Source organism: Carcharodon carcharias, chromosome 2, assembly GCF_017639515.1.
Source record: "Carcharodon carcharias isolate sCarCar2 chromosome 2, sCarCar2.pri, whole genome shotgun sequence".
Classification (NCBI taxonomy): Eukaryota; Metazoa; Chordata; class Chondrichthyes; order Lamniformes; family Lamnidae; genus Carcharodon; species Carcharodon carcharias.
Genome location: NC_054468.1, coordinates 68,522,118 through 68,538,805, shown reverse-complemented (window position 1 = coordinate 68,538,805; position 16,688 = coordinate 68,522,118). Strand labels below are relative to the sequence as shown.

At 42.1% G+C, this 16,688-nt stretch overlaps 1 protein-coding gene across 3 annotated transcripts in view; it reads right to left on the bottom strand.

The window, feature by feature from the left end:
* LOC121290404 (ephrin type-A receptor 4) overlaps window positions 1-15,911 on the bottom strand; it is a 135,463-nt gene extending 119,552 nt beyond the window's left edge. For 2 of the 3 annotated variants that reach the window (XM_041210832.1, XM_041210851.1), the window contains exons 1-3: window positions 15,752-15,911; window positions 13,921-13,988; window positions 10,100-10,763 (exon numbers count right to left, since the gene is read on the bottom strand). In XM_041210832.1, coding sequence (XP_041066766.1) covers window positions 10,100-10,763; window positions 13,921-13,988; window positions 15,752-15,842 — 823 coding nt within the window. In that variant the 5' untranslated portion in view covers window positions 15,843-15,911. Of the gene's footprint in view, window positions 1-10,099; window positions 10,764-11,504; window positions 11,617-13,920; window positions 13,989-15,751 lie in introns of those variants that run through there. The other variant, XM_041210842.1, reaches the window with a different exon arrangement.
* Between the last annotated feature and the right edge of the window lie 777 nt (window positions 15,912-16,688).

Here is a 16,688-nt window from a genome sequence, read left to right as displayed (position 1 = left end):
CATTCACGGGATGTGAGCTTTACTTGGCTGGGCCATCATTTATTGCCCATCCCTAGTTGCCCTTGAGAAGGTGGTGGTGAGCTGCCTTCTTGAACCGCTGCAGTCCATGTGGTATAGGTACACCCACAGCACTGTTAGGGAGGGAGTTCCAGGATTTTGACCCAGTGACATTGAAGGAATGGCATTATATTTCCAAGTCAGAATGGTGAGTGACTTAGAGGGGAACTTCCAAGTAGTGGTGTTCTCATATCGGTTGCCCTTGTACTTCTAGATGGTAGCAGTCATGGGTGTGGAAGGTGCTGTCAAAGGAGCCCTGGTGAATTCCTGCAGTGCATCTTGTAGATGATGCACACTGCTGCTACTGTGCATCAGTGGTGGAGAGAGTGAATGTTTGTCGATGTGGTGCCAATCAAGCGGGCAGCTTTGGCCTGGGCAGTGTCAAGATTCTTGAGTGTTGTGGGAGCTGCTCTCATCCAGGAAAGTGGGGAGTATTCCATCACACTCCTGACTTGTGCCTTGTAGATGGTGTACAGGCTTTGGGGAATTAGGAGGTGAGTTACTCATCACAGGATTCCTAGCCTGTGACCTGCTCTTGTAGCCAGAGTATTTATATGGCTAGTCCAGTTCAGTTTCTGGTCAGTGGTAACCCCCAGGATGTTGATAGTGGGGGACTCAGTGCTGGTAATGTCACTGAACATCAAGGATCGATAGATTCTCTCTTGTCGGAGATGGTCATTATACCTGGCACTTGTGTGGCATGAATGTTACTTGCCACTTATCAGCCCAAGCCTGGATATTGTCCAGGTCCTGCTGCATTTGGACATAGACTGCTTCAGTATCTGAGGAGTCGCAAATGGTGCTGAACATTGTGCATTCATCAGCAAACATCCCCACTTCTGACCTTATGTTGGAAGGAAGGTCATTGATGAAGCAGCTGAAGATGGCTGGGTCGAGGACACTACCCTGAGGAACTCCTGCAGTGATGTCCTGGGACTGAGATGACTGACATCCAACAACCACAACCATCTTCCTTTGTGCTAGATATGACTCCTGCATGGAGGCCTGCATGGGAACTTTCAGGGTGCCATGCAGCTTAGAGGGAACTCTGGTAAACTCTGTGGACACATCATTCACTTTCAGCTATGTGCAACATGTATACAGTACCTATATTGCATCTTTAACAGAGTAAAACATGCTAAAGCACTTCACAGAAGCAATTATCAAACAACTATTGACACTGAGCCATAGAGGGAGACATTAAGATAGGTGACCAAAAGCTTGCTCAAAATGTAGGTTTTGAGAAGCATTGTAAGGAAGGAGAGAGGATTATGGAGGGAATTCTAGAGCTCAGGGCCTAGACAGCAGAAGTCATCTTGGGAGAAGGAAGTGGGGGATGCAAAAGAGGCGAGAATTGGAGGGATGCAGAGTTGTCAGAGGCTTGTAAGGCTGAAGAAGGTTACAAAGATAGGAGGGGTGAGGCCATGGAGGATTTGAGTATTTTAAAATTGAGGGATTGATGGACTAGAAGCCAATAAAGGCCAGCAAACACATTGTCCAAGTTACTTTCCTGAACAGACTAACTGAGCCTGTATCGCTTGTGAAGTATTCAGCTAACAAAAAGCTTGCAAGAGAGATAGTTTTGTGGAATTAACATATGCAACAATAGAATGAAAGTTTGCTGCTGCCAACTAAACAGGGTATACCTGAGTCAACTGAAATGAAGTTTCATGCAACAATATGACACAAATGTATGGCCATCACCAAAACAAAGTTTCAGCAAAGCAAATTTGAAAGATATTTATAAAAATGATTTTAAATCATTACAAAAATAAATTCATGCGTTGACATTATTTGTCAAATCTAGACAGATTTATAAGTTCAAGTTCAGTCTCAACTTGAAATGCAAGAATTGAATATTTACCTATGATCAGAATTATGATACTGCAAAATATTAATATACCAAGCTCTTTGTTCAGGGCTTGTCTTGTTTAATTATTTCTACAAAAGATGGGTGGAGTAAATATTTAATGCAAAGTATATCAAGTGTTGGCTCTATACTGACCACCAATTGTTTTCTACATTGTTCTCAATTTCTCCACCATGAGCTGTTGAGGCAATTAGGTCCTTTTGAAGTAGTTTTCAACTAATCTGCTCTCATCGTTTTTTGGGATTAGCCTCGCTGCTAGATCATTTCCATGTCTGCATTACCATCGACAGCCTCTTTTACACATTGGCACAGCTGTCAAGAGGTTCTTGGTGCTTCTCAGGCTTTTTCCCGCTGCATCTAGTGCAAAAAGTACTGGTATTGATTCAAAGCTTTTGACATGCTAATTTGCTTAGCTACTGCATTAATCACTTTCCCATTCTGGCACGCTTCAAAATGGGACATTTTTCAAAGCTGGGATGTCTTTTTCAATCAGAATGCACTTATTTTCAAACAAATACATTCTACTGTCAAGTTCACTAGCAGGAGACTTTTAGACAATCTATTTACAAATCATTACTTTAGTATTATTCATGAAAGCAAAAAATGGTGAGCCTTATGTTTTGTCTTATAACATCTTTCAATTTAAAACAGAACAGCCCCTGAGACTTGAAAGTATAAAAATAGCAGTTTCAAATGAGAGTCTGTTAGAAATGTATCACTTACAATTAGGAGCTATTCAATGCAACATTATTTATAATTGTGTTTTGTATATTTAACGAAGTCTTGAGTTAAGTTAATTAAGTTAGGCACAATTAGCACCTTAATTGCAGTGATTTGTTCATCAAAATTAGCAGGAACAGTGCCATCATTAACCCACAATAGAGCAAAAGATGGCCCATGTTAATTTTAAAATTTGAACCTTTTTCATAATCACCACTCAGTTTTGGAATGAAACCTTAATTTAAAAATTCATACTTTTAAGATGTATAAAATGATGATTGTTCAGTCATTACAATAATATATTTGTACCAAACACTAGCTCATACAGATGTTCAAGTTTGAGTACTGGTTCAATCAATTCAGAAATATAAGGATTGAATATTTGCCTATTTCCAAAATTATCACCGCTGAGGAAAGATGAGTTTTCAGTTAACCTCTGACCCCTGTAGCTGAAAGAAACAAAGAGAAGTTCTGGAGCCATGTCAGAACACAGTCAAATGGCAAACGGCAGGGGATCAGACTGTCAAAACACTTGGCACTCTATACTGGACAGTCTCTGATGCTGCTGCTATTCAGAGACAAACCATGAAAAATGATCTAGAAAAACCCAGGCAAAAACAACATTAGTGGAACTTGTTTGTGTTGCTGAAGTCACTTTCACTTTCGAACTTGATGCTGGACATTAATAGTGAGAAACTGTTTGCAGCAGGGGATAATTATGTTTTTCCCCATATTGTACATGGTTGACAAACCTGATTTTCCATTGCCCATAAATTAAAGTAACTGTTAACAAAAATGTTTTATAATCCTCAAGGGGCACGGTTGTTAGTTATTGCATTTAACTTGGAACCTGTGAAGCCAATTGGATTATCTGCACTATTAAAGTAACAATAATTCTGTCCTTTGTTTGCCAGATATGTTGCAGCAAAATAAAACCAAGACTTATTTATAAGGCTATTATGTTTTGCTTGTTTCCATTTTGGCCCTCATCTTTGCCATAGTCAACTGTGATAAACATACATAATATTCCAAGGGCATTAAATTAACCTAAAATCTCCTGGGGAAGAGTTCATGGATAAAAATTGCAGTGATAATATATAACAGCACAGTGCAGTGTTACAGACAGTCAAACAAGTAATATCCAAAGCAGTGCATATTCTGGAATGGAAATCAAATTTACACAAAGGAACTATGTAGAATAGCTACAGCAGGTAAATTTTGGCTGCAGTGCAAATTCAAGTAATGAAAGGTTGCTGGAACAGTGCATCAATTTTAACTGCCCATCACCACCCCCTCCCCTCTAGTAGGAATGAAATGTGGGAGGAGTTAAAATCCTGACAGTACATTTAGTGAGCCTGCTTCATTATCTCTTGGCAACATTTAATCTCTGAACTTTTAAGTCAGCATGGCACCCGCTGCAAGCAGACAGATGCCTCCTGAGTACTTTGTAAATCTGGGTCCTATGATGTAATTGGGACCTCAGTGATATTTTAACACAAAAAAGCGAACTCTCAGTTCATCAGCCAGCCTAGTAGGGAAAACATGCAGCGATTGGCTGCAGGGCTGCAAGTGGTCACATGCTGCAGGCACCCAACTCAGCTGTAACAGAAAGTAATTGAATATTTTGGCTTTGGAGTGTTCGGGCAGTTGATTAATTGTTTATTTTGGGCACTTAGAATTGAAGAGGTTTATGACAATTAATTTTCAAGAAGCTGAAACAGATAAAGATGGGGGCTGCTCCACGTGCACTGCACTGGGTGCAGGGAGAAGAAGAGCAGCAGTGTCAACAATACCCTCAACATGCAGGAGCAGCTGCACGTGGACCTCTCCAAACACATCAGTCAAGAGCACCTGTTTGCAGAAGGGATCACCCACCCAATAGGGTCTACAGGTCAAGTACCACCTTTTTTAACCTGTATGAAGCATAGTGGCAAAGGAGACTACACTTATCCAAGCAGATACTGTTTAACCTCTGCAGTCTTACAGCAAAGCCTGCTGTTTGGTTTGCCAGGAGCCCATGCAGTACCAGTGCCTGTCAAAGTTATTATTACTCTCAGTTCTTATGCCTTTTAGGCAGTTACTGCTTATTTAAGCAGGTTTTCACATTTGTAAGCCACCAATGCACTATTTTCAAAGATTAGCCAGTACATTTCCTTTCCAATGGATGATAATAGTCACAATGGGGACCATAGAATTCATAGCAATGGTACACTTCCCCCAAGTGTGGAGTGATGAGTGGAAATGCTATGTGAGACAACTGTGCACAAGCTAAAGGTGGACTTTCCATATTTTCAGACATGGTACTCAGACTTTAGCAAGTTTTCTCTTACAGGGGGAGTAAAGAGTTATGTGTGGCTGCTGTAAAAGAAAATACAGATGAATATGTGACTTGTGTATGTAGTAGAAAAGCTGAGAAGAGAATGATGCAAAATGTTAAGAGAATGGGGTTGTGTTGAGTAGGGAATGAGTGGCTTGATTGTGAATTAAGGAGGTAGTGCCAGGAGAGAATACAGTTGAGTGTTGATGAGAAGAGCATGTGATTAGTGGGAAGAGTCAATGCAGCAGGTGACTGTATGTTAGGAGAGCTTGTAAATTTTTGACCAGTGAGGAGGGAAGGTCTACAGGTAGGGTAATTGGTCTGAATGATGGAGGAGGGAGGTGAGGGTTAGCAGAGGAATGCAGGAGATTGGGAAAGGAGGTGTACTGACCATTCCTGATCTACTGATGTCAATGAATCCAGGCACTGTATCCAGATGCATTCGGTGATTCCCTTGCTACCAACTTCCTTTGCCACCAAAAAGCAGGCACTCCCAATGATGCTGTTGGACATTGTCTTGCCTTGTGCAAAGGGCACTTTCCACCTGGCCCTGGCTGCTGCAAAATGCCTTCCAGGGATTCATCAGAAAACTGAGGAACAAACCTTCTCCTCTCTTCAACCACCCCCAAGAAGCAAGTCAGTAACAGGGCTCAGATTGAATAAATGCAACCTGCTGTTAAAGAGGTAGGTTCACCCTTTATTTCGCTGCCTGTGATTCCCAATAGAATATGTAGGCTCGCAGCCTGCTGCTGGCATAATTGTTTAACCTGCCCTCTAATCAACAGTCAACAAGGGCTCAATCATTTTAACAGCTAGGCCTCATGAGCTTTCAGAATCCCTGTTCCCTGTTTCAGGCATTTGACCCCATCCCCCTTCCCACACCCCTCAATCCAAGCGAGATCCTGTGCCGAGTTAAAATTGGCCCTAATGCGTCTACGTACAGACAGTCTCCAAATTGCATTCTTCTTCTGTGAGTGTTTTGGCCATAATTTGCAATGGAAGTTCCTTTCCTTTGCGGAATAGGAAATGGGCTGTATTATTTTGCATAATGCAGTGTAAGATATTTGTAAATGAGGACACTGATATATGCAAGAGAAAGCTGGCTGGCCTGTTGACAATTTTCATTCATCAGAGTAGATGAATGGAGATGGAGGGTTGGGGGTCAGTATGACGTTGACATTGAGAAAGATCATATTGATCTTTCAGCATTGATTGACAGTAAAACACGAGTGTTCTGCATGTGAATCCAACGTACTAAGTTCAGAAGGACTTTTTTCAGCTGCAGCATTTTATAGTCACAGCACTAGTTTGGTTCGGAAATTTAACATACACCTTGAATCCTGAACAGCTATCATTTGGTAAAAACAGGCCATTTCAATAAGCAAAATTTCTGGGGGGTTTTTCTCCAAAATTACATTAATAATATAATTAAACTCTGCTTTGTTCTGTTAGTTTACTAGATATTTAATAGAGCACAGATAAACAGCTTTGATTTACACATTAAACAGGATTATATTCTGCATGGTTATCCCTTCAATCTGAGCAGTATTAAGAGATTTTGAACTGTTTATAAAATATTATCCCTAAATGTACCAAATAGCAGGTTTTAAAGTATAGCTACTATACTGGAGTTGTAATGATATGGGAAGAACTAATGTATCTGCCTTTAAAAAAGCAACACCTTGATGAGAAAAACATTTGGCAGTTCCACCTACATATAAGCAAATTTATCCAGTGAATAGCTGAGTCACAGAATAGAAATGCTCCAGATTCCAGGCAGACCATGAAAGCTGCAAATTCATTTTCATCAAAATATCAAACACAAGTTACAAGTGATCATTTCATACAAATTCACATCAGCTGCAAACATGACTTGATAAATGCAAGCAAGGAGATTTGTTGAACATTTTCCCATAAAGATAGTTCCCCTATAAGATTGCTGGAATATTAGAAAGAACGCTGCCATTGCTATTTTTTAGTATAAGTGCTGCTTACAAAACCTGTTGGCTGTTGATTACACATTCCCTAATTTGGCCGTAATTGTACCTTATGGTGCATTGGTACCATTCTATCACTCCTCAGAAATGGTGCAGCCCCATATTTCTGACTTGCCCGATTTCATATGTGATGATTTGACATTGCTTCCTAATATGTCAAAACAAGTCATAAACATGCCCCCAAAACTGGTGTATTTTCCTTAATGTTATAAAGCCTAGCTGTCTCAACAAAAGACAATTGCTGCTCAATAACTACAACTTTAATACATTTTCTTTGTATTAATAAAACCCACACGACAAAGCATCATTTTTAAGAAATTGCAATCAAACGCCAATAATTAAAGAGGGATCAATAGGGAGTTGCTGAACTGATGCAACATGCTGCATAAAGCAAGTGGAATCTACTCTTTAAACCACATCAAAACTCTTTAGGAGCCCTTGTGTTGCAGCACATGCTAAAGTTGTGAAATTTTGTAAGGCAGTATTTGAGTTATTTTCTTAGCTCCTGTTAAACCAAATGTTTTGATCAGTTTTCAGTAACACTTGATTAGTGATACAATGATATCACTGGGCTCACTTCTACTTGCTGTCTTATCGGACAGTCTGTCAGACATCATTGCCCCTTTCAGATGAACTTGCAGGTGGCACAGACAATACCCGTCTGTCATTTTGAGGTCTCAGATACGTCCCTTCCAATCTTTCAATTCTTTCAAGTATTAACACATTCTGTTGAAAGTGACAACTGGAAGAGGAAATGTAATTCTGTCCCTTGAGGTCTCAGGCCCCAGCAGATGACCAGCGTTGGTGACTGCAATAACAATAAGCACCCACCACTGCTGATTGCCAGGCCTTTGTCACACCATGAGATCTTAATCAATCTAATGCTGACCCCGAATGACAGGAGGAAGATGGATGAGGAAATAAGTGACCCTTGACCCCTGCTCCATAATTGTCCCGTCAGAGATCTCTCATGCAAAAACAATAGGGGCAGTTCCTATTCAAAAAGGCTCAAACACAGTCAGTGTTACTTGAATTAAATGGGGGTGAGGTGATGGGGGGAGTCCTGGTTCCCTACTGTGACACCTTGTCAGTTCTGTCACAGCAACGGTGGATTTTTACATCCACAAAAAACGATAATCTATTTACTTTATAAAACAAAATGAACTTCAAACTGAAGATAAACGATAAGAAAATTACCCTTAACCTTTCAGGAATGTGCACCATCATTTCATTGCACTTAACATAGCTGACTCTCCTTGACCAAAAAGCTACAGTACAATAAAAGTGGTTACAATTTGAAAAAAGTCATTAAATATTGAATTATGCCTTTAAGTCTCAACTCCTCCTATGACTTCTTTACTTAATTTTTTATTTAGTAAGAACTAGAAAATCGGGTCTGAAAATGGGGAGCAATTTATCATTAGATTATCAAACACATAATTCTGATTCATCCTTTTTCAACGATAGCGTGGTTACAAGAAAGGATCAGATGAGGAATTCTGTTTGTGCTGTATCTGCACCAAGTATTAAGAGTGACCTGGACTTTGTCATTCAATGAGACCTTTGGCTATGTTCAAGGATTTGTTGGGGGTTGTCCTATCTTCTGTACTGTTCATCAGTCTAAGTTATCAAAAGGTTCTTTTTGAACGTTGCAAAGCAATTAGCTACACGAAACTTGGACACAAAGCTAATAAAAGAGTAAAAAACTTTGTTATTCTGTCATTAATCAGAACAGGCCAATGGTGACTCATTTTGCTACATATCTTGCGCTCTTGAATATCCCCTGTATGGCCAAGCCACACAGATCACATTAAATCTATAAATATATGAAAGGTAACTTGCATTTCTTTTACCACACTGAAAATGCAGAGAAACTAATGTAGTCTTTAAAAAATCAAATGTAGGAATATTTAAAGACAGAAAGTACATAAATACAGCACTTCTAGTTAACACTGTTAAATTACTTTGACAGACACTGTGATTTCATGATTTTATGGATTCTTCGTAAAGTATAATAATTTTACTACACCAGCAAATGAATTATGCTCTGCACAAGCACAAACATTATATCATTTTTCTTTTTGTTAGTTCACAATCAAAAATTCTCCAACAATTTCTAAAATTAGATTATTCCCAGTCAACAAAAATTGTTTCATGCTATTCTTATTGATCTTTGAATTATATCCTGTATGTTTTTTTTTATTTAGCAGAAATCAAATTACTTTCTGCTGAATTGAGTGTAAAATTTCTAATTTAAACCCTCTATTAAATCTGAATCAATACCATGTTTACTTTGTTGCTTCCAATGAAAAGTCATTTTGGTTTTACACTTACCTTTAGATGCATTAACTACAATGAAAATTCAACAGGAAAGTTGCAGCAATAGTTCCTCATCAATTGAACAAAACTTATTATTACTTTACTGAATTAGGATGATTTTGAGAGATGTGATACAGCACTCCACCTTAACTGTAGTGCAACAGTGAGGGAATTGTGGCAATTTGAAAATAAATAATTTGATAAGCTCTGCTGTTCTATCTTATTTTGGAAATTACATCAGCTTAAATTGTCAGCTTTACAAAAAATATCGAGGTACTAAAAGTTAATTGTGAGCTGTGTCTTTTTGAATGGTGCAGTGTTGAAACAAAGTCAATAAGGCATCACCATGCCCAATTATTTCCAAACAATACAGGGTTACATTAAGGAATAGGATACAGGCTCAATGGCATTATCATTGGCATTGAAATAGGTATTCAACCCAACTCCTAAATATTAAATATGTAGGAGTGTACTATATTAAATTATTTATATGACAATTGATGCTTTTTTAACTTTGATTCCTTCATGAAATTATTTAATGTGATTTCTAAATCTCTAATTTTTGATGGGCAGAATGAAATTGTCAAAGCTATTTTTAAACAAGTCATTTTCTTTCTGTACTTCAGCTTGTCTGTTACACTATGGAGTCAAAGAAACACCACCTGGAACTGACAGAATTGTTAATCACATTGTTCCGTCTTATATGTCCCACTGGACCAGCTAATTATCCCTATTTACACCATATTGTCCCATCACTAATTAAATTACTTATGTATAAAGTCAAAATGGAATTAGTCCAAACACACTATTATATCCTACCTTGGCATTCTCCATTCTGTTCTTCATAGCCAGTGTTGCACAGGCAGTTGCCAATGGGCACAAGCCATTCTCCATCCGCACCACAATACATTTTTGGCTCATCTTTCTCCTCAGAGTTGTTCACACAGGAACCACGCACTTCCACAAGGGATGAGGTGTCAGCGCCTGTGATGGTGTCAGGGAACTGTGCCAAGTTGTGTACTGTCAGTGGGCACTTCTTGTAGAAAACACGGACAGATACCAAGGCAATGCAGGCACCTACATCTTGAAATGCCAAGTAGAAGCCTTTCTTAGTCAGTGGCCCTACATCCCGGACCTCAGTATTCAATTTCATCACCCGATCGCCAATGTCCACTTGTGTAAAACTCTCATCAGCTGCAATGGTGTCAATCTTTATGTACCGGTTTTCTGAGATATACCACTCATTATCATTATTTGACTCAAAGTAAAATAGGTTAAAGGTCTCTTTGCATGTTCCCATGACACCTGGCAGACTGTTGCAGTCCCTAAGGGTAAATTTAATCTCTATGTAAACTCTCTGGGCTCCCTCACGAGGGATCCAATCAGTCCGTAGCCAGTTATTTTGATTTGCCTCCATCACATTGCAGACCTGGTAGGTACGGATCGGAGTATTCTTCTCATCCATGATACTCACTTCCTCCCACTGTTAAAACAAAATACACATACCTTTTTACTTCTATGTATACATATTATTATGGAATGCAGTTTACCTTTATTGACTAATATCAAATGTCTGCCAAAAGAAAGTGCTCTTATCTGCATCCCCCAGGCTTGTCTAATTCTGCTTTGTGTATGTGCAGTAATGATGATAATAAGTGGAGCTGGTTGGTTAAAGTGAGCATTTTAACAACTGCATGCATTTGTATTTCACCTTTAATAAACATCCCAAGATGCATCCTGGCGGAGAGGCAGATGCCAAGGAGCACTAAAACATTAAGGGAGATGACTGATGGTCAGAGATAGGCTTTCTGAAGGTTCTTGAAGATGGGGTGTGAAATAATAATGCAGAAGGATAAGCGAGAGAGTTCCCAAGGGAAGGGAGAATGTGCAAGAAACCAGAGTTGGAACAACAGAGGATGTGAGCAGGAGGATGCTGCAGAGAAAGGGTGGGACACGGCTGGGATAGATTTGTAAAAGCAAACAAGGAGTTTGGGGAACTGTGGGCTAATAAGCAACAACAAAGGAGAGGGTGATAGCTTGAAAATAAATGAGTTTTAGATGAGTTGGAATTTATGTAGAACGGATAATGTACTGAATAATAACTTGTTTCCATCCCGTAAAAAAAACCTATCTTAAATCAGTTGTAACTATTGAGCTGAATGTTTTTTATGATAAAACCCCTGACATATAATTTTAAAATGTTAGCTATTAACTGAATACCTACGTTCAAAATCGTCTTCGCATATTTGTTCTTTGTGCTGTTTAGAGTGTAGGCGAGAGTTGGATCGTATTTAGCCGTAGACTGAGCAAAACCCACCATTCCGCATTGGTCAATGTGGCTGGTTACGTTTAATTAGAAAAAGCGGAGACCGTGAGCTGCACCTGCTATCTCCGGAGCTCGCCACACATGAATCCTCATGGCAGCCCCATAACCTCTCGCTCATTACTCTGGCTTGCTCGGGAATTAATAAAGATTCAGTGACCATCGCGTCATCCCAAGCTCCCGGGAGAATGGGTTCCAGGGTTTAATTTATCAGCCTAAAGTATTAAATCTTGTTAGCGACAAAACGATAAGCTCTAATTAGAAGCTGGCTTCAAATGAAGCGACACATCAGGGTCATGACTGCCTCTGGTCCACCACCTTCATCACCTGCATGTGGGCGACTGGGGCCACAGGAGTGCCTCGCCGACCGTGTTAATTAACTTAAAACGCCATCATTTATTTTCAACGGTACATTTCTAATTTTAAACAACATTTTTGTTTACTGTAAATCCCGCCTTTCCATGTATACGTTGTCCGTGTTCATTTGCTTTAAATTACGTGAACATGTCGTTAAAGCCTTTATTTCAAAATTGAAAGCCACTAGACTATTTCCCCATGTACCATATTGTAATAAAACATGGACCAAGAGAAATCTAAATAAATGCTTCAAGTGCACTTTGTGCAGGGAGAAGCAAGGGGCTGTTTAATTTTTCACCAGTTTATAAATAGAACTGAAGTGCATGTTATGAAAGCATCCACCCTTTCAATTAGGGAGAAAGTGTTTCAACATTAAACACCGTTTTGTAAATAAAGTGCCTTCCTCGGCTATCGCCACGACCAGCTTTAATTAAATAGCCCACCAATCAAACCTAAAACCCTTCGTCTTGGAAATCTGTCCATTCGAGATGACCATCATTTGCAGTTTAAACTCCTGCCTCTGCAAGTCAGTGACCTTGCCAGGTGCTTAGGTTCGAGGGGAAATCTGGGCTTGGCCTAAATAGCCAAGTGGTTATGGTACTGGGTTTGTAACCCCCAGATCAAGAGTTCAAATCTCACAATGGCAAACTATGAAACAATGTAACTTCATCTGAAACAGATGGAAACAGGTTTACTCAAAAAGAGTATCAAGAGTTCAAATCTCACGATGGCAAAACTATGAAACAATGTAACTTCATCTGAAACAGATGGAAACGGGTTTGTACTCGAAAGAGTTACTTGTTCATTCTCGACTCTCGGCTGGCTGTCAATCAACCTGTAGTTGGGAGCATAGTCCCAGAGCCAGTATTGTGCAAATACACACGGTGTACGGGAAATATACAGCCCAAGTTCAGCTCACAGCAGCCAATCCAGCCCCGTCAACCTTCTCCTTCACGTCTGCTATTTCGCGGGTCTGTATAGTTGAAATCGGATCAGCAATGCAATCCCTATTAGAGATAGGAGATGCAGCGTGTTTGTTCAATTACCACTAAAGCATTTTGACTGAGGAGCCTTTATTACACTTCTAATTCGACGAAATCACTGGGAAACTACTTGGATGCAAACAGTTGTTTAATGTCTTCATTGTATCTTTAAAGTATTTTGTTGAAGGGGAAGTGGAAAGGAATTGTCCCTTTTTGTTTAGGTGTCTGTGGATTGCATAGTCCGCGTTGTAAGAAGTTACAATTGGTGGTGAAGCGACCCGGAGATGTCTGATCACTGGCACAAATCTCAGACGCGCCTTTTCTTTCTGTTTTGACATTTTCCACTTATCTGGAAATGAAGACTGGTGCTCATCCCGCCCCCTACCCCAGGCTCCGATTCCAGCTAACACAGCAGGTCAGCCTGCCCGTGCCTCCTCCAAAAACTGACCCCTCCCTCTCCCAGATCTCAGAGCCCGGAGAGGTGGCTGTCTATCTGCTGGAATCTCTCTCACACTCTTCTGCGCGTCTAACGCCTGGCTGCCCACACACCTTTGGCTAATCGCAACCCTTCACTAGTCTGTGGAAATGGTATTCTGTCAATGCGAGGGCTATTTTCCCGGCGATCTCACACCCTTTCGATTATCTAACCTTGTATAGTTTCACGGCTCCCGAGTTTTATTTATTCGTACGTCTCCCTATAGTTACTCCTGACAGCTCAAGTGGCTTTTCTGAATCCTGTGATCACCACAAAAATGATCTTATCCGTTTTCTACTTAAGCAGCACCGCTTTGGCCCTGCCCTTTCAGCTTTCCCGTTCAGTGTGCTGGAGATTCCCGATGGGAGGATATGGTGTCTCCTGCCTCACAAAGAGGAACTCAGTTTGTGGAAACCTGACCTTGCCGCCCGCGACCTGCTCCCATTAGCCCGGCAATCGAATACCTCTCAATGTGAGACACTTCTAAGTTGTTCATACTCACCCCGCCTTCGGCAGGGAAGGCCTCCCAGCCCAGCTCCCCTTGAACGGACCGGGAATCCAAGAGAATAACTGTGGGGAGTAAAAGCAAGTCATTAGGGAGAGGACAAGTGCAGCAGGGGACAATGGCTCTAACTCCCCCCTTTCACCTAATCTGTAAAATGTCACTGTCTCCAGAGCTCCAGTACTGCCTAATTGTGAATCAACCAGCTAAGTCATTGCACAAGAAATCAAGCAACCAAAAGCCATGCGCTGCTTTGTACTGTTCCAACTTTATCTATTTAAATATTGGAGCCCGACATGAATCTACTGATATTGCTGCAAACATTCTTACACTGCCTCAAATGTCATTAAACTGACTTTCTGAGACATCACTACATCCCGTCACCACGTTATAGTGTTCAGCAGCATTTGAGGGGCTCTGTTTGGGACTGGTTAATGGGTCTTGAGTGAATGAAATCAAAATGATAAGGCAGGCAGTGCCAGCTTTCTTGGATGATTTTAGTGACATTGCGGGAGCTGTACAGAGAAAAGGTGGCCCGGTTCTAATGCCGCCTGCGATACACACACACACACACACAGCTGGCAGCCGCTTGCACTCTCCCGGTATCTCGGTAAGAACTCCCCTCCTCCACTGACAAGCAGGGGCATTTAAAGAGAAAGCTGCTCTCGGGCTCTGCAAAAGGTCACCTCTTTGTAGCCCTGCTCGCTTTCAAAAGCTGGGTTTTGGTCAGGAGGGGGGAGGGGAAGGGGTATTCTCTAGAAGCGCAGAGTTTTCCCAAGTTCTCAAGCGGATTTTGAATGGCATCCGCGGTGGTGATGGGCTTGTGTCACAGACTCAGAGACACACTAATAAATCTTATTTAAAGGACCCACAGGCTTCTGGTGACTGGTATCTCGGTTCCGATTTGCAGGGGAGCGGGGGAGCTGAATGCCAGGCCTTTCACTAACCCCCTCCCCTCATGCCAGATCCATGTGGATGAATGGAAGGTGGGTTACACTGCGGGAAGACAATGAGGGACTCAACCGTGCCTCAGGAAAGAGGAGGGACGTGGGCTGAATGTTAAGAGCGGTCACCACACACCGGGCTGACCACCCCCCCCCCCCCAATAGCGAACAACTTGTGCCGGTTCTCGCAATGAAACCTCCCCGGTGAAGTGAAACCGCTCTGGCTGCGTTTCATCCGAGGAAAAGTGCGCTTTAGACTGAAACCCCTCCAGCAAACCCCATTGGGATGAGAGTCGGGGCAAGGCGCAGTTACACTTGCTGCACTACAGTGTTAAAATGACAAGCTTTCTTTCTCTCCCAGTCCAACGCCAGTTCCAGTCGCCGTTTAAAGAACCAGTAAAGAAAGATGTTCACGATGTGTCCCCCCCCCCGCCCCCAAACCCCCTCGACACGGCTCTGGGCTGTAGCTGGAGCCTGTCACACACACTGTGTATGTGTGTGTGTATGTGTGTATTGGGGGGGAGGGGGATCTGCAGAGATGGGGACACTTTAACGATCTCCCTGGTAAAGGAGTTGGGAGCACTCTCTAACGCTTCATAGAATTGGCCGGACAGGCAGCAAAGTACATTTCCAGGCATTGAGTGTGTTTTGCGGTCGGAAACAAGGCGAGGTTCGGAGCGCACCACGTCCGGACCACACATTAACGGGGCATGGCTACCTGCCCGTCCACCGCGGAGCCAGCCTTTCCCGAGCCCCCTCCGATGGCATTTTGAAGCCGGCTTTGGGTGGGGGGGGTGAAGAGGGGGGAGGGTGACACAAGTTGGCAGCTCCGCAAGTTCTGCCGCGGGCGACACCTAAAAACGCGGCGTTCACATCGCCCCACTTACCTTGGTTGGGCGGGTGCACCTTTGAATTATAAAATGCCGCAGTAATCCCGAGTGTTAACGCCCAGGCGGTTAACTGTACAATCCCGGCCATCGCTCAGCTCGGTTTATTATAAACCTGCAGAGTTGAGCTTCACTTTGGAGCGCTCTTTCCCGGTAGAATAGTGACTGCACTTTAGGAGCTGCAGTTTGTAGACATTGCCGAGGGGGCGGAGCCAGCGCCTGACGTCAGCCGTCAATCAGAGGGATCCAGTCAAAATAACTCCGGCCGCAGCTTAAATCCACTTCCTTCCCACAACCTGTAACCCCGAGGATTTTTCCAGATACTGACGGGGATGATCAGTTCCTTTCCCCCCGCCCTGTACTGAATCACAGACCCACACGCCAGCAACACGCTCCCAGTATCACACTGGAGCAAGCTGAGGGGAACCTCCTCCAATCCGGCCCCAGTGACTCGGCTGCAGACCCACAACCAGTGTCCAATACCCAGTCCAACACACACACTCACCCTACTGACCTCTTCCACTAAACTCAGCGCAACTTCTCAAGTTTCCGCGCTGTTTCTTCCCTTTACGGTTTGTAAAAGATTGGGGAGAGGGTGTGGGTACCAGGGGTTCAGACAGTACTGGAAATGGTTTGAGATACGTGTGAGTGTAGCACATAAAGGGATTCACGTGTCTCATTGTCCCCCCTCTTCCATCTTTAAAAGCTTTGACCTATCTGCTGGAACTCTGCAGTCACTCTCTCCTCGGTGGATGAACGCTAACTGCAGTAAAGCGTTCATTCTGCTTTAGACTTGAAAAAATCAAGCGGTTTTCATTTTTAGCAACCCTAAGAGCGCCAAATCATAGGAACACTGTCCTGTCAATTCACAGGGTAGTCAGTAAGCGAGGATTCAACCATTTTTCACCTGGCAAAAGATTATTCAAACTGACCAGCA